General features: G+C 42.2%; 2 protein-coding genes across 3 annotated transcripts in view; one reads left to right on the plus strand and one right to left on the minus strand.

The window, feature by feature from the left end:
• The window catches only part of rpusd1 (RNA pseudouridine synthase domain containing 1), a 426,852-nt gene that overhangs the window by 203,760 nt on the left and 198,133 nt on the right, over positions 1-24,959 (plus strand). The window lies entirely within an intron of this gene.
• Positions 2,219-16,780, minus strand: prpsap2 (phosphoribosyl pyrophosphate synthetase-associated protein 2). Of its 2 annotated transcripts, XM_084071332.1 has the most exons (12): positions 16,642-16,749; positions 12,842-12,883; positions 12,413-12,573; positions 11,544-11,596; positions 10,850-10,916; positions 10,558-10,730; positions 9,031-9,146; positions 8,758-8,813; positions 8,345-8,493; positions 7,555-7,625; positions 5,390-5,536; positions 2,219-5,027 (listed from the first exon to the last, which is right to left on the minus strand). In XM_084071332.1, exons 2-12 carry the CDS (start codon positions 12,842-12,844, stop codon positions 4,869-4,871), a joined length of 1,155 nt encoding a protein of 384 aa, XP_083927458.1. In that variant the 5' UTR covers positions 12,845-12,883; positions 16,642-16,749; the 3' UTR covers positions 2,219-4,868. The 2 variants fall into 2 exon arrangements, with proteins under 2 accessions (XP_083927458.1, XP_083927459.1); XM_084071333.1 differs by lacking the exon at positions 12,842-12,883 and having other exon boundaries at positions 16,646-16,780.

Raw genomic sequence — 24,959 nt, forward strand, 5'->3', positions numbered from 1 at the left:
CAAATAGCCCAAAATAGGGATGCCAGGGTTATTGTGGCTAAATTGATCAATAATCGTTCATCAAGTTAATTCTGAGTGACGTGGCAGTTCCATTAGGTTTGTGTGTGTCAGAAGTCAGAACAGAGTTAAACCTGATCCTTATCAACATCAAACTCATTATTTCTCCTACCAGAAGGGGAAAAACTAATCAAATATGGACCAATACAGCTACATAACAAGGTCCCCTCTTTTTCCCCTCTGCACAAAATAGCAAATGTTTCCCCAAATTAGGGATGGTAGACTTTACGTGGATAAGCACTACAATAGGACACAGTATCAAATCTGTAAAGAAGGTATTATTGGAAATGTTAAATTACTAGAAGTTCGGGCCGCTACGCGGCCCGAACGTCTAGCGTGACGCGTCGTTCACTTTGCAGTGCCACCTTACAGGCACCTCACAGTGTGAGAGAGAGTTTTGTGCTCTCCTAAATCCACGGCAGGCTTTGAAAGTACCCACTTCAGAAAGAGGTGACGTGCATCACCTCTCCAATGACCAAAACCCACTATGGAAGCCGTCGAACTGGTGCGATCTGACGGCATCCTAGAATTTATAGGTAGGATGTGATGTGATGTCATGTGATGTCATGCTGTCGTGAGATTACGTCACACTGGCGTTGTCATCGTGATGTCAGATTACGTCACACTGGCGTCGCATACATACTGACAACCGACATGGCGCAGGATTCAAATTGTATATATATACTAGAAGTTCGGGCCGCGAACGTCTAGCGTGACGCGTCGTTCACTTTGCAGTGCCACCTTACAGGCACCTCACAGTGTGAGAGAGAGTTTTGTGCTCTCCTAAATCCACGGCAGGCTTTGAAAGTACCCACTTCAGAAAGAGGTGACGTGCATCACCTCTCCAATGACCAAAACCCACTATGGAAGCCGTCGAACTGGTGCGATCTGACGGCATCCTAGAATTTATAGGTAGGATGTGATGTCATGTGATGTCATGCTGTCGTGAGATTACGTCACACCGTCACACTGGCGTCGCATACGGACAACCGACATGGCGCAGGATTCAAATTGTATATATATAGATAGTTTTTTTCATGTTGACAATGACTACCAATTGTGGCGTAAAGGGCAATGCATGCTTAATGATTCATATACATACAGTATGTGCCCAAAGGCAGAAGGTTAATGACACTTAATGAGGTCACATTAAAAACATAAGTGTAGACCATCACAAAGAACCACAAAAAACGCCAGTTATGAATTTCTATAGGTCATTAATTTATTCAGTCAGGGCTGAAAATAAATACAAAACATTTCCCGGAACACTGTGACAACAAAGACCTGCTTCAGTCAATTACTGGTTACCTGGATTCCATTTCATTGTATTATCACAGCTTCAGCTGTGCTTTTTAAATCTTCAACTAGACGTGTAAAATAAGTTAAGTCTAGCGTACCTGTTTCACCTAATAAAACTTTAAATAGGACTGCAGTGTCAATTTCATACCCTATATCCATGTTTAGAGCACATTAAGGTGGAGTTTCAGTGCTTCTCAATTTTTTGGTGGGATAAAACAGTGGTTCTCAACCTGTGGGTCAGGACCCCCATTGGGGTCCCCACATGATTGTTTGGGGGGGTCCCAAGATGACAGTGTAATGACAATTTAAGGAGAAAAAAAAACACCATTACAGCATCAAAAGTAATCATCAAACAATACTATAAAAACTGGTCAAACATTGACCAAATTGTCAATTAATATATGAAAGAGGCAAACATTTTGAAAATAGCCGATCTACAAGCTCACAGCTTGTAGATCTGCCATTTTCACAATATTTATCTGTGGAACCGAGTCCAACAAAATGTAATGCCTCAACTGCTACAATTCCAAGTGCTTGTCAGGGTGGGGGGTACCCAGTTCAAATATGATTATTTTGGGGGGTCACAGCCTTAAAAGGTTGAGAACCACTGGGATATAAAACCAACTGTAGAATGGGCCCTGAGATTACAATGAACAAGCACTTAGTTTGTTTAGCCTAATTTATACTTCCCAATATCCTTAACGTCCACCTCTGACATAAAGACTGAGATTAAACTCGCTACCGCTTCAGTGTTCATAAATTAAAGTTTTTCTATCACTGACAAATGAATCCACACATTGCGCATATGGCAGAGCAATAACTAGATATACTTTTCAGTGGCACGTTCAGAAAACAAACCCTAAATATGAAAATAATTTAATTAGCCTGATTAAAACAATAAACCTTTTTTTTTAAGGCCAACTTCTGCAAATATTGGGGGCAGCGCTGACATCAGATCAGTGCCTCTAGGGCATCTCTATGGCAACTACACAGACATATGGCTAGCTACAGTAGCTCTATTAATTGAATAGCATTACAACAGAATCGCTTAACTACTAGATCAATAGCAAAATAAGCAGACACAGTGCTAACGAAACTGAACCGAACTACAAAGTAGAAATGTGAGATCAGATGGGATGCGTTAGTCCTAAACGTATGCACACACACAAATAAATGTGCTCAACCATTCAACTTGTCAAACCAGTTACACATTCGTTTAACTAGGGAAACCATACGTATTTGAGATTGAATTAGTTACTATGACCACAATGAGTTAGTTTGGTTAGTCGAGACACAGTCGTTTAAAGAAAACCAATTTGTCAACTGTGTTTAGAATAGTGTGTGTGTTATTGCAGAAGGCACAGGAGCTCTTTTATAGAACAATCCCATCTCTCGTGGGAGGAATAGACATTCTAACGACTACAAATATGCCCAGCACAAAGGACCTAGTGTACATACTCCCTGCTGCACGGCCCACTATTTATATATGTATACTATATACTCTATGTACGCACACACGATGTAAGAGAACATTCGAAGACCTCAGTATAGAAGTAGATAATGCAGAAAGGAAATTGAGAAATAGAAGGAGGCAAGTGTGTTTGAAGAGAGGGCAGTCATCGGCTATTTAGACTGGAGGGTGTGGATCCAAGAATTAACGCCGTAGGTAGCTATATGTATGGGACTCCCTAAAAAACGCGTTTCACATGGGGCGGTGCCTTAAACCCTGCGTCACGTAGTGTTGAACGCCTGATGTGTGTTCTCTTGGCATGCATTGGGTCGTTGTCTTGTCACCTTGTCAACGTTGCTGTACGGCAGAAACCTTGTATAATACATAATTCTACTTTTCATGCTTTTTCGTAAATGAATGCCATACTTCGTTACAATACAGTGTCAGACACAAGTAGCTCAAGTTAAATGTGTCTGTGTGTCTGTGGGAGCTTGTGAGTAAATAATAACGGGTCCATTGGAACACAGGTTATTTTTTTCCATTTCCTGAAAAGTAACGGTTTTGGACATACAAGGTTTCCACCCAACAGTGATGATAAGCTAGCAAACCCATAACCTAAAATGTTGTTCATTAAAGGAGCACGGAACCCATTTTCAACCTTCTCTTCATATAACTGGTCTTCACTAATGCTCATTATAAGATGGTCCCCTTTCTGTCTACTCGCTGTGTCTTAGGCCGTGGACAGTTTAGAAACCTGATACCCAATGACATCATTGGTAGGCGGTTTTGTTCATTTCAAACAAGATTTCAAACTATTTAACTTTTTATTGATGCAAGAACAATGGATAGTATTTCAGCATGCTAACTTTCCAGCAAGACAAAATGGTATAGTTTCTATTAGCTTGGAATCCCCATCGATGATGTCATTGGTAGGTAGTGCTCCTTTAACCAAATCACAAACAGAAAAAGAGTCTGTTTTCAGTTTAAAGACCATTATAGTCTTTAAACTGAATCATACAGTGACGATAGTCAATAAACGGCCCACCTCCACTCACCCCATCTCTGTGATCGCCTCAGACACACCCAGGCCCTGTTTCACTAGGACATATATCGATGATATGGTGGCAAAAACCCATTTCTCTAATGACATCACAGCATGACTCAACGTGTGACCATCGCACCAGGCTCAAGCCCGCCTCGGTCAGTGCGCCTGTCTTGTTCAGAAGCGTGCATTGCTACGTCCTGCAAAACGATACCTGTCTGAGTGAATCACTTGGTTTTTAGTGAGTCCCACCCATGTACAATATGTGTGTGTGTGTGTGTGTGTGTGTGTGTGTGTGTGTGTGTGTGTGTGTGTGTGTGTGTATTCGTTGCGTCATCCACACTTAAGTTACAAGGATGTTGGTGGCAGTTGACATGCGTGTTTAAGCTTGCAAGCTACAGGTCCCAGTCATCGCGCTCTATGCATCGATGAGATAAAGAGCATGTTCATTCAGTCATAAACCGGGAATAGATTTGGCATGTTAGTTTGAGATGATCGCTTCAGTCATGCAACTAGGGCAGGGCAATATATCAACGTTATATCAATATCGTTGATCTGAGACTATAGTTTATCTGCAGTGGTTTTGAATATCTTAATATGGCAAAAGTTTAGTTTTTTCCCCTTGTTTTAAAGGCTGTAATTGTGATGTAAATGTCTGGACTCACCTGACTATTCTAACAGTTCCATAATCAATCTTTATCCAGTTAGTTGTTATACCCGCTTAGTTGTTTTATGGGCATTCCTGATGATTTATGAAAATCGCATTGTATAGATACAGTATTTTGTGGAAAGCACCAATAGTCATCACAATATCGATAGTGAGTAATTTGGTCAAAAATATTGTGATATTTGTTTTTGTCCATATCGCCTCCAGCCCGACATCCAACCCTGTCTTACATGACTAGTATGAGGATATGCAGTTGGCAAGGATATTGTGTATCTGTGTGTATTCTACATGGCAGAACAGATTAGACATTGATACTGGCAAATATGAGTCACCGTGTGTGCGCACGCGTGTGTTCAGTCGTCCATTGCTATGTCGCGGAACAGGTAGGACATGGACTCTCCATTGTGGATCCGTCGAATGGCCTCAGACAGGATCATACTGATGTCAACCGTCTTGATCTTTGGACATTGAAGCTTCTGCAGCTCATGTGGGATGGTGTTGGTCACAATCACCTGAGTGAGTGAGTGAGTGAGTGAGTGAGTGTGAGAGAGAGAGAGAGAGAGATAGCATTAACTGTAGTGCAGTGATTCAAACATTTTCATGTCAAGGACCCACACATTAATGTACTTGGCCGCAGTCCCAGATATTGTGCCAGGAAACCCCATACAAGATTTTAACAGCAATTTATGTCGGGTTAAAGTGGTTAAACTGATTTTGCTATACTAACAAATTTAGCTGTGGATCACCTGGAATCCCCCTACCCTAAAGGACCCCACTTTGAGAACCACTGGTGTAGAACACATGATAAACGAAGATCAGCGACGGGAGAGGGGGTAAAAGCGTACACGCACAAACACACACACACCCTCCCTACCTCATCGATGGCAGACTCCTCTATGAACTTGGGGGCATCTAAGGAGAGGATGCCGTGCGTCGCCATAACGAAGATCTTGTACGCTCCCCTCTCCTTCAGCGTCTCTGCCGCTGCCACGAAACTGTCGACATCATCGATGATGTCATCCTGTCAGAGGAAATAAAAACTGCTTTGTTATCGTTCTTAAAGGCCTACAGCAGCTCTTACTGGAACAAACAGGTATACAGCATAGTGGCTGTACCTTGTTTTCGTCTACAGTGGATGAGGAGACCACGTCTATTTTTTATATTTTATTGATTGTTCCTTTCAGATCAGTTGCATTCATAATCAGCCTTATGTCAGTTTCTGGATTATGGAGTCTAGTCTACCTCAGCCAGCAATATGATACAGTATATTCAAACACAGGCTGCTGATATTTAAAGTACCGGCACCTTTTTCTTCCACATGAAGCGCTGCCCATGAAACTATATTTTGTTCATGCTGTATGAGCAACTAGTTATGGTTAACGACTGTGCTGACCCATCAGTGTACAGTACATTTTAATCTTGATCATTAGGTTTTAGCAAATTACTATAATGCATGACAATCTGCTTCTCTCCCTCTAGTTATTTGGGTCGGTTAATTACAAAATAATTGGGAACAGAATTCCCAGGACAACGCTTATTCATCAGGAACATTTATGATCGGCAGTCTGAGTCCACTCCACAGGCCTATATCTTTATTGCGAAAAAATATTGCTGAGGTCAAAATAGTGTCCTCATGCTTCACTGACTCCAGGAAAGAAAATAAATCAAAGCTTTTACATAATATTTACAAGCCCAACTAATTATATTCACTGCTTCACTCGGATACATAAATCCATATATGGCGATTTTTGCCTCTGCCAGCAGGGAGGGCAAAGGAAATATCTGAACATATATGTTTTTATATATGCACCTGCATATAGTATGTCTCTACAGATATGTACATATATATCCATATATGTGGACATATATAAGCTATATATGAGACATATATTTCCTATACTGTATACGCACATATATGAATCTGAATAGGCATATGTGGCAGCATATATTCTGCATATACTTGCCATATATATATATTGGCCAAAAAGCATTATAATTAAAAAAGAATCGTCCGGCCGTTGCCCCCTGTAAGAATCGCCACTGCGTGAAATGCATGGCTCATGCTGCCGGTGGACATTGAAACATTGAATAACATGGATGCATGTTCGCTCCCACAGACTGGACTGCTTACAGTGAACATTGGACTACAGCTACAGTACTTGCTTCTGGAATGCCTCTAAGGTAAACCAGGGCAATAACAGCTGATAAAAAGGTGGTTCTGGAATGTCGGTAAGATAAACCAGGGCAATGACAGCTGATAAAAAGAAAAAAGCAAGTTTTTGGCAAGCAGTTAGTCTATAACTAGAAGTGGTATAACCTGACATAAGGGGAAATTAAGATTTGGGGAAGTCTATTTTTGAAATATAACTGTGAGCAGCAGTATATATGTGCTGTCACAGCAAAAAAAAAGCTCAAGTTTCTATACTGGCTGGAGGCAGCACTATTCAGGGAATTTTCTCCTTGATTCTTTTTTGGTCAACACTGGGAAACTAAGCCTGGAGGGATCTCAGCCAACATTCATGTAACAGAAAATATGTGCAATATGTGTAAAACAAGTCTAATAGCCCCACTAGCAGGCCTCTATGAATGGCAAGGGACAGTTAAAAAAAATAACAAGCAGTTCAAACATTATAAAATGTCTATCACTGGCCTCTGAGGGAAAGGAGTGGGGTGAATCTACACTAACAGAAGCCCTAAACGCCCCAATGACCAAACTATCGACAATGCCATCCCTTGAGCCTTAGCACTAGGGTGGGGGTAAAATGTGGTATGATCTGATAGCAAGTAAAGAGGTGGAAGGAAGGAAGGAAGGAAGGAAGGCAAGACCATCTGTAAGCCTCATTTAACTTTGTTGAGCACCGGTGTCACGCGACCAAAAAACGCCACGTAACCAAGTATAAATGAAGCACTAGAGCCCCACTGCTGGTGGGGGAAGTATAGTGTACACATGAATGGGTGCAGGTTTTGACCTAAAAAGAGCAAGCAGTGTCCATGTAGCCATTACACACACATAAAAGGTGTAGATGTGTTGTATCTTACCACTATAATGGCGATGCGTCCTCCCACATCTCCCACCACAGTTATGGGTGGCTTCTCTTTAGGAATCAATACTAGACCACACGGAGAGAAGATTTGGAGATGTAAATGTAATGTGAATTTTTCATTTTTTTAGAACTGGACCTATCACCATGTGATCAACAGAGCCAGGAGGTTGAATACTCCACTGTCAAATATGCTCATGTTTAGTCATTTTCTGACATTTAAAGTGTTGATTGATTCAAAACGTGTTAATTATAGGCCATACCGGCTGAGAAAACACACTTTTTCTGTCCCATTCTTAACAGCTGCTTTGCAGTTTGATCATAGAATACCCAGAATTCACTGGGAAGGCTTTGGTTCTCAAGGTCATTATCCCTATTGGTAGAGGGAAGATTGGCTGTATCTTTTCAGGTTCGCTTGACAATCTGTGGTGCTTTCGCTTTGCCGTTTTTGTGGTACGGTGTTGACATCCTTAGCACCATGTACTCCTGCTGATAAAGACAAAACAGTGGAGTATTCATTTGATTGTCGCGTTTCCAAGGCCCCCGTTTGCCCTGCATAGCAGAGAGAATGTCTGACAGTACTGTGACACTGACTGTCACAATACTGAGCTGTTGACATTCTCTATCACGTCACCACCACTAGGTGGCAGTATCATCACTACAAACACAAAAGACTGATGGGTTGATCAATTGTGTATCAATATAAGTTTTTCTTTTTTATGTACGGCACATATTTCTATAGTATAAGGACACGTAATGATTATGAACTGTATCTTCATGTGTATTACATGGTATCTCCATGCTGGGGTGAATGGCTCCAGTGGTTTTGACAGTGGGAGGTGAGTGCCGTCCGTCCACCATGTCAGACTCTGCGTCTTGTGCTTCTCCGTGGATCACTGCTATGCCCAGACGCAGACGTTCTGCAAACGACTGGGCCCTTCAAATGCACGTGAGCACACACACACACAAATACAAAAATACACTAATTAAATGTGTACAAGCACTGTAAAATCCTAAGTGTTCATTACCGGGTCCATCTGGATCCATTCATACACTCTCTCTTACATTAAAAGAGGATTTTACTGTGAGAAGGGAGAGAACCATGTTTGCCTTGTTCACGTTTTGTGAGTAGAGGATGCGAGTAGAAATACAGAGTGGCTGTAAAGTGACAGTTACAGTTTTATGAAAAAGAGGCCTCTACCTTTTGGCTGAGGCTGGAGATTTGGCCACGATCACTGCATTCCTATAGTCAGGAATCTGTAGGGTTACAGTAGGCATGCAAACTGGTTAGGGGTAAAAAATATTTTTAAAAATAAAGAGAGAGAAAGGAGAGGAAAAACAGACAGTGCCACTAGGGGGGTTCAGGGGTATCCATCAATCAATGAATTATCAGTGTGTGTGTGTGTGTGTGTGTGTGTGTGTGTGTGTGTGTGTGTGTGTGTGTGTGTGTGTGTGTGTGTGTGTGTGTGTCTACCTCCTCTTGTATGTACTGCAGCAGGAAGGGGGAGGCTCTCAGGTTGTCTACTGGGATATTGAAGAAGCCCTGAATCTCCTTCTGATGGAGGTCCATGGTGATTAAATGAGTCAGACCTAGAGTACACACACAATGACACACAGGTTTACATGTGCTATGTATTCATTCATTAAAAAGCTGACATAATGTTGGTCACGTTAGGGTTGTCAAACATTTTATGTCACGGTCCCGAAACCTGACATGTATTTGGCCGCGGATCCCCATTACAAATGATTTTGAGCCAGGGACCCCCATAAGAGAAGACATTATTTTGTTAGGTTTAGTACAAAATGTTATAACTGTCCAATGTCCAAGGGTGGGGAGATAACAGTGGAGAGAGTGTGAAACCTATGATCTGAATAGACGTTCTCATCTCTAGCCGGTGAAATGTTAGTGAAATGAAACTGTTTATCATTTTGCTAGGGACCCCCTGGAACCCTCTCAAGCGGTCCTCCGACCTCACTTTGAGAACCACTGACAAAAAATAAATAAAATGCTCTCACGTGCCCTCAATGAACTTGGTATACCTGTATATGTAACACTCGTTGCACCTAATCAAGAATTGATTGATCTTGCTGTTCATTTTAAACATTGCTTAACAAATGAATGATCAAAACCTTGACCTGCAATTCATTTTGATTGTCTGCCATGATGGATTGGCCAGTGGAAATAAAAAGCAAATATGTTACTCTCTTAAGCCTAATCACTAGCGTTACTTTTTTATTCCCCTTTGAGAGAAAACTGTTATGGACTTATTAAAAGTAGCTCTTTCAGTTAAAGAAGAAATATGTTAAACAGTGTAGGGTGAGTGAAGGCTGATCTAAGCAGTCATACCTGGCCTTAGTCAACTAACTAGACTCTGAGCTGGGTGTGACAGCACATCTGCTGAGTATCGAGCCAATCAAAGCACACAGGATAAATCAGCCATCCATATGCACATAAAAGAGAGAGCGCCTCTGTCGAGACAGATTTTTATGTTATGCTTTAACACATTATTCCCAAGTGGCTCCGCTGTCTACATAATGATTAGGCATGGCAAGCAGTTACTTGGAAATAAAAAATAACTTTGATCCAGATTCCTGCTGTTGTCTGTCTTCTGCTACTGATGCCTTTTGCTAACAGTCTAGACTAGAGTCTAGTTAATTGAGTCTATTTTTTGTTATCTCATTATAGTCTTTGTTGAATCGGTACCGCCATGAAGGTATTTTTCATTTCACTAAGTCTTTAAAATTAAATATGAGATTAAAGTAGTCAAGCAACAGCATTACAATTAATCCAGGTTTATAGCGAAAACTAAAACTAAGATTAAAAGGATAGTTTAAATGTAAACCTGATTATTTTAAACTAGGTTTAAAGTTTTGTGCAACTGGATGAATTGATAAACCTTGATTTAATTCAGGTTAAAGCTTAATCCTTGTGGGTGCAACCCACCCTACATCTGGATCTCATTAGAACTACTACAATATAGCACCACACACACAGTCTCACCAGCTTTGCACATCATGGAGGCAATGAGCTTGGACACGATGGAGCCTCTCTTCCTCATCTTACACTGCTTGCTGTAGGGGAAGTAAGGGAGGACCCCCGTGATGCTCCGAGCACATGATGTCCTGCACGCATACACCAGGATTAACATCTCCATTATGGTTGTGTTCACATCCCTGGTAGAGGAGAGGAGAGGTATTATGAGTTAGTTATGTTTGTGTGTTTAAGGATAACCTTGTGTTTAACTTTGTGTGAGTGAGTGAGTGTGTGTGTGTGTGTGTGAGTTATTTCATACTTGGACACAGTCTGGATGACAAAGACATCTTTGCCTCGTACCGACTCCTGGACCTGCACCCGCGTTTCTATGGCAACAAAGAGGATGTGAGAAACACAGGGCAGCACACAATTCCTCACACATGGATGCACGGCCATGCACACGCACTCGCCCGACACACACACACACACACACACACACACACACACACACACACACACACACACACACACACACACACACACACACACACACACACACACACACACACACACACACACACACACACACACACACACACACACACATCCCAGGACAATGCCTGTCAGCCTCATTATCATCTAAACCTATGCCTCACATGCAAACACACACACACTTGCATGTAAGCACGCATGCACACACACACACGCCCTGCAGAAGCAAACATTCCAACAATGTGCTTCCCACATAAAAGAGTGATTAGAAAACGAAATGCTTCCCAGCCACAACCGAACAGAGCATCACGAGTATCTATTGAACACAAATATTATTGTGCACCTGGCTGTCTACCGTTTCCACCCAGCTGGACATTGAATACACTTGTGGGACACCCCTGCTTTTTCTCTTGTTTTAGTCTCAACCTCCTTGATTTCTACCAGTTAGTCCAATAATGAATACCAAAGAAGGGGAGAACATTGATCAAACTGAAATACAGAGGGGTCTAAGGTCCTCTTACCTCTGTTATCTTCCTGGTACACCTGTACCTTTCCAAGCTCAACCCCTAACCGCCTGAGAGAGAGACAGATATAACAACAGGGGGGTAAAAGGGGGGAAAAGGGGGGAAAAAACATGACATGAGATAAAAAGATTAATGCAGTGTCTCCTCTGAAATGAACACACATTATCCAAAAACCAAAGGTCCTTATGGATTTGTAATTATTGTGACAGCAAGGAAATGGAGAATGAGTTCCACTTTTTGTTTTATTGTCCTTTATATCATGAGTTGCGACCAAAAATATTCAATATGTGTCAAAACTTGTGTGGTAAAGTGAAGCAGATAGATGTAAATGTTTCTTTTTATCACTATTCGCATTTGCTGATTAAGCTTGGGATAAACAAACATATGATGTGATACATATGATATTTGAAAATACTGCTAATTTGGCAGCTTTCAGTTATTGAGAACAGAGTAACATTGTATAATTATGTTTTTTTCACATGTGTCTTACTGTAATTATTTATATACTATATTATAATATTATATTATTATATACTTATAATCCTGTATAATGCCACAAAATGCTTGCTCAGGGTGGGACAATGTCGGGTCCTGAGTGTCTTGAGAACACCAAAATAAAAATGTATTAATCAAGTAAGTAATTCATTCATTCCCAGCCTTCAGAAATGTACTGTATCTCTTCCTGCCTGAGAGCAAGGCCAAATACCGTCTTTCTTCCTGTAAACATTTGCAGACTGTAAACGTCTTAGTGGAGCATGGGGACATTTCACAAAGCTGTGACCTCCGGTTATCTAGGCAGTTTTCGACATCCTCTGTAAAGTAAAACAAACTAGTGTAATGGTCCCCGCTACCCTGCTGCTACTCACTCAGCGATCCTCTTGCCCAGCTCACGGCTGGCAGGGTGTGAGTTGGCGGTGAAGATGACCAGGCTTTCCTTGATGTGGTTCATGTCTTTGGGATCTCGGCCGCTGCTCTCCTCGCACTCAGGCAGTGGATCCCTGGGCACCCACGCTGCACTGAGCCCTTCCTGTGGTGAAGCACAGCCAGTGTCAATAGATCAGATGTTCAGCCTCAAAGCCGAATAAATGTTGGCACTTTGTAAAGGGCAGATCGTAATGGTGTGTGTGTTTATACACACACACACACACACACACACACACACACACACACACACACACACACACACACACACACACACACACGCACACACACACACGCACGCACACACACACACACGCACAGTAAGCAGTAAGCAATTACATACATTATTTTTCTTTTTTACTACTAGTACTGACCATTGGTAGTTGGCTGCTTAATGATGATCACTGAAGGTCATACTGTAGTTTAATGACATTTTATCATGTAACTTAAAGGGCAACATAACCAACATTATCAGCTTATCGTTGTATTGTGAGAATGGAGGACAATCTAACTTCCCAAATCCCAATGTGTTGTGTTTAGACACTCTCTGTACTGGGATATCACCACCAGCACAGCCTTACAACACATTTTAATGAGTTTTATGTACTGTAGCAAGCTTTCACTGTAGGATGTATTGGGAAGTGTTACAGTACTTTGGATTTACATGAAATAGTAATAATGTTGCCCTTTAAGACCTTGGGTGAGAAAGTGTTATCATCACTGTTCCAGACAGGAACTTTTGTTTTAGTTTTTTAAACAAAACAATGCTCGACCTCTCCAGTTATAGACTTTATTCCCCACAGTGGACGCTGTGGTAGATGGCATCATGGTACGGTAAATACCAATGGTGATGGCCTTTTCAAGCCTGCTTGAAATCACTGCCTGCCAGAGTTCGCTAGCCTGGTAAACCACCTGGTCACGGAATTCAATTTCATAAAATGAAATGCGATTTCCGCCACCGGGGTATGGTTTACCAGGCTATAAAATAAAATATCACAATATTCTTGTCCAAATACAAATAGGCTATATCATTATCGATACTGTGTGGATGAGTATTGGTGCTTTCCAAAATATTCACGAAATGAGATCTTATAAATAATCATAAGTAATGCCATATACTAACTAGGGCTGTCCCCTTAAAGTCAATTCATTGATTGGTATGATCTTAATTGTCCAAGACTTTATTAGTTGATTAGTTGTTTTTATACTTTTCCCATGCACATTAACTCTAGACATCCTGTACATAACCCTTCATTTCTACCAGTCTATATACAATGAAGGGAAGCATTTGGGGGCAAATGTGCATTAGTGGGCGTGTCTGTGTCAGTGACAGACAGCAACAGTTTGTGAGTGTGTGTCTGTGTGACCTAAGCCAAATTCCAATACCGAAAATCTCGGCCACTCGCTCACTCCCACTCGGTCACTCCGACTTCGAACCGGAAGTAGTCGCGGTCCAATTGTTCATGTGCTTCTTGGAGGAGGCGAGTGGAGTCGAGTGGAGTCGGCGAGGAGGCTCTCCACTTCCGCATTGAGCGAGTGTACATCAAGTGTATGCTCGACCACTCTCAACAGCTCCTCCGCGGCAGACTTCCGCATCACGTGTACACTTTTTTTTGTTTTTTTCCCCTTCTCCCGTGACACATACATGGTCCTCCTCCTCCACATGTGCCGAAAACACCGGCCGCACCCCCCCCCCCCTCGCCGCTGCCGCTCACTCGTTGCGCATCTCACACACACACACACACACACACACACACACACACACACACACACACACACACACACACACACACACACACACACACACACAGTGTAAAGTAACTGAAAAGACCGCAACAAGCCACTGGCTTTATTGCGTTGTTGAATGATATAAAGCATAATACAATTATACATTGTAATATATTGTGCACACTTTCTGTCTCAAAAGCTGTTTCTATTCGTGCATGCCTCAATGCAGTACACGGACAACTATAAATGACTGAGACAAAGATTATGTTAACATTTTTAACTTCTGGGACGAAGAAAAAGAAAAGAAAACGGGAGGTGCGCGAACAGCGCGATGGAGAAGAAGGACCCGCCGATATTTAATATTGTTTGTTGGTGAAACAATCTCGACTGATACACATGAAAGAAGACCCTTCACAGCTAAATAGAGAATCTTACATTTTAAGAATCGGTTCAGAATTGAATGAGTACGACTATAGTTAAATGTGAACCGGTTTCTGCTATAAATATGCATCCACCGTTCTGCGCGCCCCTTGGCTGCGACGTTTCATTTTTGCCACGCATCTACACTTCATGGAGTACATTTTTGTACTGGGGTTCTGGGGACTGTACGAGCAATAAGAGGGACAGGTCAGGATTAAATCAATAAATGTAAGTTTGCTCATCCTGGCGCTCACTATTTCAGGAATAAATGGCTTTGCACAATAATGTAACTATAAAGAGAACGATGTGGCCATCCATCCACATTGATGAATTGTCTATTCTTATATTCTGTATTATTCTATACCTGCATATTATTCTATGCATAGTATATTTTCATCCACGCCTCTGCTGCTCTGGTCCAACTGTGTGAGGCGTCATAAGTGATCGCGGAATTTGCCGTCTCTTTGAAATGACGCGCTGAGTGTAGTCCGATCCTTTGAGGGCAACCGCTCGACCACTCGTCCTCTCAAATAATCCTCGGCTCCTCGCAGGGGCGGGGCTTAGGCGCGAGTGGAGGAAGCGAGGAGAGTGAGCGAGTGACCGAGTTTTGGGGAATGGAATTCAGCTTGAGAGACAGACAGTTTGTGGGTGTGTCTATAACATGTGACTGTGTCACTGAGAGACAATGTGGCTGTAACATGTGACAGACAGTTTGTTGGTGTGTGAGAGACAGACAGGCACGAAGGCTGAAGTTAACCATAAGCACATGAATATACAGTAAGTAATTCAGAAGTCTTCAACAGTCCAACTCTCATAATATTAACATCTTCTACTTTCAAATGGCCGAAAGAGCTATAGTGGTTAATGTATGTTTTGTAATAATAATCTAAATCTACAAAGTAACTAGTAACTGAAGTCTTCAAATAGTTGTAGTGGAGTAAAAGCTACAATATTTACCTCTGAGATGTAAGTGGAGTAGAAATAAAAGTACTGAAAAAGTACTTGGAGATACTCCAGTAAAGTAAAAAATACCTCAAAATTGTACTTATAAGTACAGTACTTGAGTAAATGTACTTAGTTACTTTACACCACTTAATATAGTAATGCCGTTATGACATTTACTATAATCCATGTGAGGATAAAACGTGTCATGGAAGGTGGATTGCAGATGAGCAAAAATATTGTGATATTTTATTTTGTATTTTAAATGTAGAAAAACGAGCACATTACCATGTCCATGTTATTCTTCATACACGATCCAACGGATGCTACTAGCGTTAGCTTGCAGAAGTAATGGGACTGAGACTCCCTCTTTCTTGGGTGTTTCGCCCAGGTGGGCGTGGTTATATGCCTAAACCTAACCCAGTGGTTGTCAACCAGTGGTCCGGGGACCACCAGTTGTCCTTGGGGGGGTGCCAGGGGGTCCCCAGTGAAATGTGTTAACATAGCTTTGGCTATTCAAAAATAGCAGATATACAAGCTCATAGCGCGGCACTCGAGCTTGTAGATCTGCTATTTTAGAAAAATCTTTAAATTGTGTGCATATCTTTGACTATATATATATTAAAGCGAACATTTTAACTGAAATCTTTGCTTCTGGGGGTCCCTGGCACAAAACATTTTCAGATGGTGGTCGGCGGCCAAATGTATATCAATTTAGGGGTCCTTCACCCTTGCCAGGAAAAAGGTTGAAAACCACTGACCTAACCCCATAAAAACTATGCCTCAAAACCACGCCCATCTGGTCGAAACACCAAAGAAAGAGGCTCTCTCCCCAGAAGTAACATAACCCTAAACCCCCCGATTTGGACTTCGTCGTATGACTGTGTAGCTCGCGCGGAAAATCGCAGATCTACAAGCTCAAAATGCGTCACTGGAGTGACGCGTTGCGAGCTTGTAGATTTCCTGCGAGCGACACCATCATCGTAGCGCGTAACATTACACGATCATGTGTTATTACCAGAGGAGAGGAGGATGTTTTTATTCATATTTTAGTGCATCATATATATATTTTACATAAATTCACTCACCAGTTTGCGTTCGTCGTCCGGCTTCAACCTGCAACCGGTGTTATTATAATTATTATTATTGTTATTATATAATCGCAGCCTCCAGCACGCAGCCCACCTCAACCTGTTCCCTGAATCCCCTCTGTCTGAGCCTGCTGCCAGTGTTGCCAGATTGTGCGAGAGAAACAAGCAACCGGGTCTATGAAAAGAAGCCCAAAAGAAGCCATATGAGTGCTCTAGCCTCTAGCCATCTACAAGCTTACAAGCGTTGTGAGCTTGATTGAAGATCTGCTATTGTAGATCTTCTATTTTCAAAGAAGGATCTTTAAAAAAAAAGTGAATATTTAGGAATATCTTAAAATACCCAAAATCTTGTAGCCTATGGGGGTCCACTCCCTGGCCCCCAGCTTTTTAAACAAGCTTGGTGCTTTATGAGGCTTCCAGTTTAGTAGACCTTGTATTGTGAATTTGTACTTCCATGTACTGTTGTTCTCATGTCTTACTAAATAAAGTACATTAATCAATCGCAATGGCACAAAATATTTGCAGAAGGTTGGGTCGACTACAAATATACATATCATTTTATTCCTAAACATGCAAATGTTTGAGAACCACTGGTTAAACAACATTAGGAAGCAACACCAAATAAGCAACTACACTTTAGAAACAACATACAAGCCCAACCCGCAACGCAACTACCAATATTTAAAAGCAACTTTACAGAAAAACAAGCCCAATGTTGCTTATAATAAGCCGACATGGCAACCCTGCCTTCTGCAGCTAGCGTAAACATTATTATGACTGACGTTCACCTCGGCCAATCAGAGGGCAAAGGATGAGTAACGTACAGAAAGGGGAGGATCTTATGCTACATAGCGCGCGCGCGTGTGTGTGTTTGCGTGCGTGTGTGTCATATCAAAAGTAGGCTACTCACATTTTTTACTTATACTTAAGTAAAAGAATCAATACTGCAATGTGGAAATACTCTGTTACGAGTAAAAGTAAATACTGAACATTGAAAATACTCCAGTAAAGTAAAAATTCTCAAAACTTAGGCTATATGTACTTAGTTACTTTCCACCACTGCCTCTTAGTAATTATTAGTTCATTTAAAAAAAAAATCTTAACACTGATACAACTTGGATGCAAGTATTACCTCAAAATATCCTCAGATAAAATGTATGAAATGATAATAGTTACTAAATAAAATATATAAAAGTGTATGTCCTGTAATCAGCCACACGAGGGCAGTGTTGCCATAGTGTCAAGAGCACCGGCGTGTGGGTGTGTGGGTTCTCAAGCTGAGTATTCACAGAATATCATAAATATAAATATTTAAGATTGTTTAAATACTATATACATTTATATACTTAATTACTTATTTGGGGTTAAATGTCTAGATGTAGACATATTTAAATGTTTAGACATGTATTGTATCTAAAAGTGCAACTGGAAAAACCTTCAACCCAGCAACACAGGTTTACAGAAGTAAAAAGTGTGTGAAATTCGTTTTCGTGCAAGTTCTAACATAATTTGTTATTTCCATATTTCCAACATCACAGGGAGGAACCAGTAGAAGTACAAGGGCAGAATGATGATGTTTCTGGGGTCCTGGAGGTAAGATCAGTGACAGAAGTACTCACATATTTTACTTAAGTAAAAGTATCTGTTACGTAGATATACTCTGCTACAAGTAGTCCCGTATTCAAAATTTAGCCTACTTAAGTAAAAGTACAAAAATATCGGTATTAAAATATACTAAAAGTACCAAAAGTAAATGTACTCATTGTGCAGAATGTCCCATTTCACAAGTTCAAAATGTATAAAAACATCTTTTGAAAATAGCCGATCTACAAGGTCACAATGCATATTTTCAAATTACCACTGGATAAGATAAGATAAGATTAACGGTAAGAATAACTCACAGGAGGAATGATTGGATTTATGCATATGTCCAGTGTGAGACTCTAGATATATTAATTATATTTTAATTTCTTCGTATCTCTCTACTTTTACCAGTTCCTATCCCTGCTGAATTTACCACACAGGGATCTATAATGGTCTATCATTTATGTTTCTAAACATGCTTGTTGATATCTTCTTTCTCTTCTTGTTCTCTCTCATCTTCATCTTCCTCTCCTCCCTGTACTCCTTCACTCAAACCTGGAATGTGGCCCTCCTCTGATACCTCCCCCTGTTCTGTTTGTTTTGCCTTGAACTGTGTGTGTGTGTGTGTGTGTGTGTGTGTGTGTGTGTGTGTGTGTGTGTGTGTGTGTGTGTGTGTGTGTGTGTGTGTGTGTGTGTGTGTGTGTGTGTGTGTGTGTGTGTGTGTGTGTGTGTGTGTGCGTGCGTGTGTGCACATGCGCATGTGTGTGTGTGTGTGTGTGTGTGTGTGTGTGTGTGTGTGTGTGTGTGTGTGTGTGTGTCTCAACAGTTACTGTTGCTGTGTGTTGATGGTGCAAACATCTGACTCATCCTTTTAACCTGAAGCAAGTGGCACAAGTGTATATTTGGTGGGGAATGTCACTGCACTCCCCCGACACACACACACACACACACACACACACACACACACACACACACACACACACACACACACACACACACACACACACACACACACACACACACACACACACACACACACACACACACACACACACACACACAGGCATTCTGTTAGTTTAATGGACAGTGCTAAGTGGCTTTTCGACTAACTGTTTCCTTGTCTGGCCGTTGATTGAATCCTGTGTGGACCTTCCTTCCTGTGTCTCCTAAAACACACTGTCTAGATAAACAACGCTACCAGAGGTAGAGAGAGAATAGGTGACACACAGAAAAATGGGGAGAGAGAGAGAGAGAGAGAGAGAGAGAGAGAGAGAGAGAGAGAGAGAGAGAGAGAGAGAGAGAGAGAGAGAGAGAGAGAGAAACAGACAGAGAGAGAGAGAGGCATTTAGGACTAAATCCCACAATCATGCACTTGTTTAGTCTAAAGCTTAATTTACTCCATTGCACATAAATGAGGCTTTAGTTTAGTTTTACTGCATGGAGTGCATGTGTTTTATGAGGATGCTTTGGCAATACAAGAATGTTCTTTTTTGGTCAGTAAAACTATTGAATTGAATCTAAATTAAATTGAATCAAGAAGTAAGAGTCAACCTATGCCTGTTGTAGAAAAACCAAGGGCACCTCTTTCAATTGAATTGTTAATGTCATAGGCTAGCTTTTTGTGTTGTTATGTAAGGATTTGTGGAGGAGGTGGAGAGCAGGATCGAAGGACCATACATCGCCCAGTCGCCCACACACACACACACACACACACACACACACACACACACACACACACACACACAGACACACACACACACACACACACACACACACACACACACACACACACACACACACACACACACACACACACACACACACACACACACACACACACACACACACACACACACACACACAGGAGAAACGATTGGAAATGAAAAACAGGGTGATTTGAAAACAGAAAAAGAGAGATCACAAGGCCACGTGTTGGAGGATGCATGTCAAGGGTACATTTACTGATACACACTCTCTCCTCTTCATCGCTGTGAAGTAGTGTAGAGCAGTGGTTCTCAACCTGTGGGGCGGTTCCCCCAGGGGGTCCCCCACATGATTTTGGGGGGTCCCCAGATGACAGTAAAGTGACAATGTGAGAAATTGTAAGAAATGTTTAATACCTAAAAAGGAAAAGGAATGACATGAAAAAAGATGCGTTACTGCATCAAAAGTTGATTAGATTAGGTGTACTTTATTATCCACAAGGGAATAGTTTTGCTCAGGTCAATGCATCCATTCAAGACAAGACAATACATAAATAATGATATACACCACAATTAAAACACCCAGCAAAGTACTTCAATTCTATAAAAAGGAAAGCTAATTATACATTTAAAAGGGTCTTTAAAAGAAAGCAATGTCCTCTCCACACTTGTGGAATGCCCATAATGTGTTTGTGTATGCTTTCGTGTGTGTGCATGTATGTCCATGTATATGCATGTATGTGCATGTATGTGCATGTATGTACAAGTAATCATCAACACACCATAGGCTACTATCTCCCTAAACTAAACTGGTCAAACATTGGCCAAATTGTCAAATAATATAAGAAAGAGACAAAAAAAAATCACCTTATGAGCTATTTATATTTGTAAATAGCTGATACAAGATCACAACGCTTCAGAACCGAGTCAAACTAAATGTAATGCCTCAACTCCTACAATTCCAAGTGCTTGTCAGGGTGGGGTGCTTATGTTGGTGGGGTACCCAGTTCAAATATGATTAGGGGGTCCCCAGTTCAAATATGATTATTTTGAGGGGTCCCCGGTTCAAATATGATTATTTTGGGCACTGATTCTAAACCTTTTTATTGTCAGGGACCCCCAGTTTGATATGCAATATGCATTTGGCCACGGACCTCCCTTTGATAAAATTGTTATCTCTGGGATTCCAGTCTACAAAATCCTCCAGGCCCGAAAGAGTCCCTTTCCTAACTATAAATCATTTAGCCGGGTAAACTGGGCCCCATATTGAGAACCATTGGTGTAGAATAGTGGTTTCCAGTCAAGGAAAATGTTTGAGCATTTGAAAAGATTTTAGTAAAGGGTCCTATCTTGGCTGGCGCCTTACCCCATAGCACTACCCGCTACCCGTGAATTACGCACAAGGCAGCTGGCACTGTCCCTAAACTGTATCTTACGGCCACACGGCCCGCTATACATTATGCCGACTCCGTTATTTGCGCCTGGCGTGTTGCATTATCCCTAAAATTGCTATCTTGCCCACACACGTTTGGGAAAGTGCATAGCGGATTCTAAAACCACCCGCTATGCCAAATTTGTTTGGTAGAGCACGCCTGCAATGGACAATGTCAGGAGTCGGCGCACAGCGGCACAACATTCCCAAATAGTGGGTTTTGCCACTTCGGTCCAATATAGGGCCCTTTGTGCATGCCAGACCCCTATAAGTGAAGATTTGTGTTAGATAAAATGTAGTACAGTCTACAACCAGTGTTGCCAGATTCTGTGAGAGAGATTCTGTGAGCACTTTAACATATACATCAGCTATTTTCAAATAAAACATTGCGGGGAAATTATAATACGCAGATCTGGCAACCCTGTCTACAACTGTCCATACTGTAGCTGTGGAGACAACAGTGCAGGGAGTCATTCTATACATTATCTCATTGGGCTAACTTCTATGACTGAAATTAAACTGTTCCTAATTGTGTTGGGGACACTGTGGAACTCCCTCAAGGACCCCCAGGGGTCCCCGCTCCCCAGACCTCACTTTGAGAACCACTGGAGAAGAGTGCTAGTATGCAGAGATAGTGTGCAGTACTTGAAGTGCATGAGAATATGTTGCAAATAATACATCTATTCTATATTATGTCTCTCCTACTGTATAACAGATGTAACCAAAGGAATGTAAACCAAATTGGAAGGATATGGGTGATACATTTGTCTAGTCTTCCTTTTTCTTTTAATCAAGAAAAATTTAGAATAATTTTGAAAAATAAAAATAGGCCTACACAAATTCTCTCTGATAGGGATCCCTGACACAAATGTTTACAATTTTTGAGAACCCACTATTAGTTTAGGACTGAACCCCCGGACAGCCCCCCCCTCTGGTTGCAGCACGAGCCATTTAGCAGCGAGCCATCACCTGCAGTGGTGGAAAAAGTACTCACATTTTTTACTTTAAGTAAAAGTATCACTGCAATGTAGAAATACTCTGTTAAAGTAAAAGTCCGGAATTAAAAATGTCCTTGAGTAAAAGTACAAAAGTCTTGGTATCAAAATGTATTTAAGTTCCAAAAGTAGAAAGTACTCATTATGCAGAATGTCCCATTTCAACAGGTTTTCAAATAAAATAAAAATAAAATGTATAGAAATCTTAATGAAGTGGTGTTCAGCCCTATTTTTGTTTTGTAATGAATAAAAAAATATTATATTTGCCACTGAGATATAAATGGAGTAGACGTAAAAGTACTGAAAATTGGACATACTCCAGTAAAGTAAAAAAAAAAAGACCCGAAAATTGTACTTATAAGTACAGTATTTGAGTAAATGTACTTAGTTACTTTACACCACTGGCCAGCTGTAGGGCGCGCGTGCGTGCCCACCCCCCACACGCGGAGCAAACAGTGGAGCGCTGAACCGCTCCAGTACGAGCGCACGCGGAGAGATGATGGCTGCAGCAGCAGCAGCAGCAGCATCATCGCTGGATTGTGTTTACGACACATCGCACGGGAGCAGCGGAGGAACGGCCGTCTTTAAACGCACATACATTTATATTTGTGCTGTTTTATAGGCTATACGCTTAATTGTCATCAACGGCTGCGGTTAATATCCCGCCGTGATTAGAGGCCGTCAGAGAGTGAACAGAACGTGCATTTATTTAGTAGCCGCTGCTACCGTACGTCTGACGCTGTTTATCTCTTTCTTGAGTCGGTTACGTTACAAATAGCTCAGTCGTTCTCGGCGGTGTTATTTTACATTTTACAAGAATAATTAAGGGTTTTGGTGGAAACAGCTGCGAGGGGGACGCGAGGGGAGGGGGACGGGGGCGCTGCTACCGACCGACGAACCTCCAAACGTCAAACGTTTTTTTTTTTAGTGCGTGGCTGCTGCGTGCTGCCAGATGAGGAGCGAGGAAACCGTGGAAACGAGAGAGACCTGTCCGTTGCCATCGTTCAGACACCCGCTGCCAGGGGGAAACTGCAGCGACACTACCGACCCCATCATCAGGTCTCAGTAGCTGGATTCAGAAGAGTCGTTAAACGTTACTTCACCCATCATTTCAGTAGAAACTACCGTAGAACCACGTTCAGCGGTGGAAGAAGACGAGAGCATCCCTCCCCCCGCGTCTCTCTCTCTCTCTCTCTCTCTCTCTCTCTCTCTCTCTCTCTCTCCCTCTCTCTCTCTCTGTCTCTCTCTCCCTCTCTCACCCCATATGCTGGAGCCGTAGGGGTCTGGGTCTGTTAGTCTAGTCTGGGTTTTTAAGGGAGGGAGCGTCTGTTTGGTCGGGCGGTGGTGCTGGCCGGAGTGGCCGCTGGTTAGACGCACCTCCCCGGGGGTGTGAGGCTGGTCTCTGGAGGAGGATGCTGCTGGAATAGAGCGGTGCTGCTGCTCAGTGGAGGAAGATGGGGAAGGACCAGGAACTGCTGCAGGCGGTCAAGACCGAGGACCTGCTCACCGTGCAGAAGCTGCTGCAGAGGCCCCGGCCCGGGAAAGCAAGTAAGGCTGGAACAACATTCTCTGTGTGCTCTGGAATGAGGAACTATTCCTATGCTATGCTATTCTATTCTATTCTATTCCATTCTATTCCATTGACACTGGAGCTGTTGCCTGGCCGGTGTATACCATTGTCAGGGGGAAAAAACAACTGAGTTTCTATTCTATTCAATTTTGTTCTATAACATTCTGAATCGCTCCCCAGTGCTGGGAGTGGTCGTGAACCCCATTGGTTACAAATAGTTCGATTATGAGGTGCCAGTTGATCAGAGGTTCAGTTGTGAGGATTTCGCAAGCAGGTTGCTCTGACTGACAACTAACAACTGGACCTGCTGATTGTGTGTGCGTGCGGCCGTGTGTGCATGTGTATGTGTGCATGCATGTTTATCTGTGTGTGCATGTTTTATGTGTGTGTGTAACTGTGTGTGTGTGTGTGTGTGTGTGTGTGTGTGTGTCTGAGAGTGAGTGGGTTGGGTTGGGTGAAGTATCCCAGTGAGGAAGGCGAGGGTGGGGGGGCATGCACCGGGGTGTAGCAGGGTGCATCAGTGGAGTGATCGGAGAGTGATGGTCCGTTGCGAGACCCCCATCCCAGCGCACTGCAGCAGAGAGAGAGAGAGAGAGGTAGAGAGGGTGCGAGATAGACAGATGACAGGCAGTGACACCCGTGGCCTTCGGACTGTCAAGGTTCAACGTCACCTTCAATGTCACCCCTCCCCTCCCCTCCCCTCCCCCACACACATACACATACTCACAGACACTCAGGAGGACACACACACACACACACACACACACACACACACACACACACACACACACACACACACACACACACACACACACACACACACACACACACACACAGTCTACCTAGACACGACAATGTGTTATAGGAGATAACATGCCCATGTGTTTTGGTGGGTGATGAATGCTCTTTGCTTTTTGTATGTTCATTCAATGTGTTGTCTTCTGTTCTATTGTATTCTACATTTTGCACTATCTGCTCCCTTCTGCTTTCTGTTTAGTGTGCCTTCCATTCTATGAGTGTTTATTTT

This window comes from Gymnoscopelus microlampas, assembly GCF_963454915.1.
Source record: "Gymnoscopelus microlampas genome assembly, chromosome: 11".
NCBI classification, from domain to species: Eukaryota; Metazoa; Chordata; class Actinopteri; order Myctophiformes; family Myctophidae; genus Gymnoscopelus; species Gymnoscopelus microlampas.

Excerpts from the sequence above, each read along its gene's own strand:
- prpsap2 (XM_084071332.1), bottom strand. Across the intron at positions 11,597-12,412 it reads CTGGGCAAGAGGATCGCTGA|GCGGTTAGGGGTTGAGCTTG; the intron begins GTGAGTAGCAGC and ends TCTCTCTCTCAG. Across the intron at positions 5,028-5,389 it reads AGGAGTCTGCCATCGATGAG|GTGATTGTGACCAACACCAT; the intron begins GTAGGGAGGGTG and ends TCACTCACTCAG.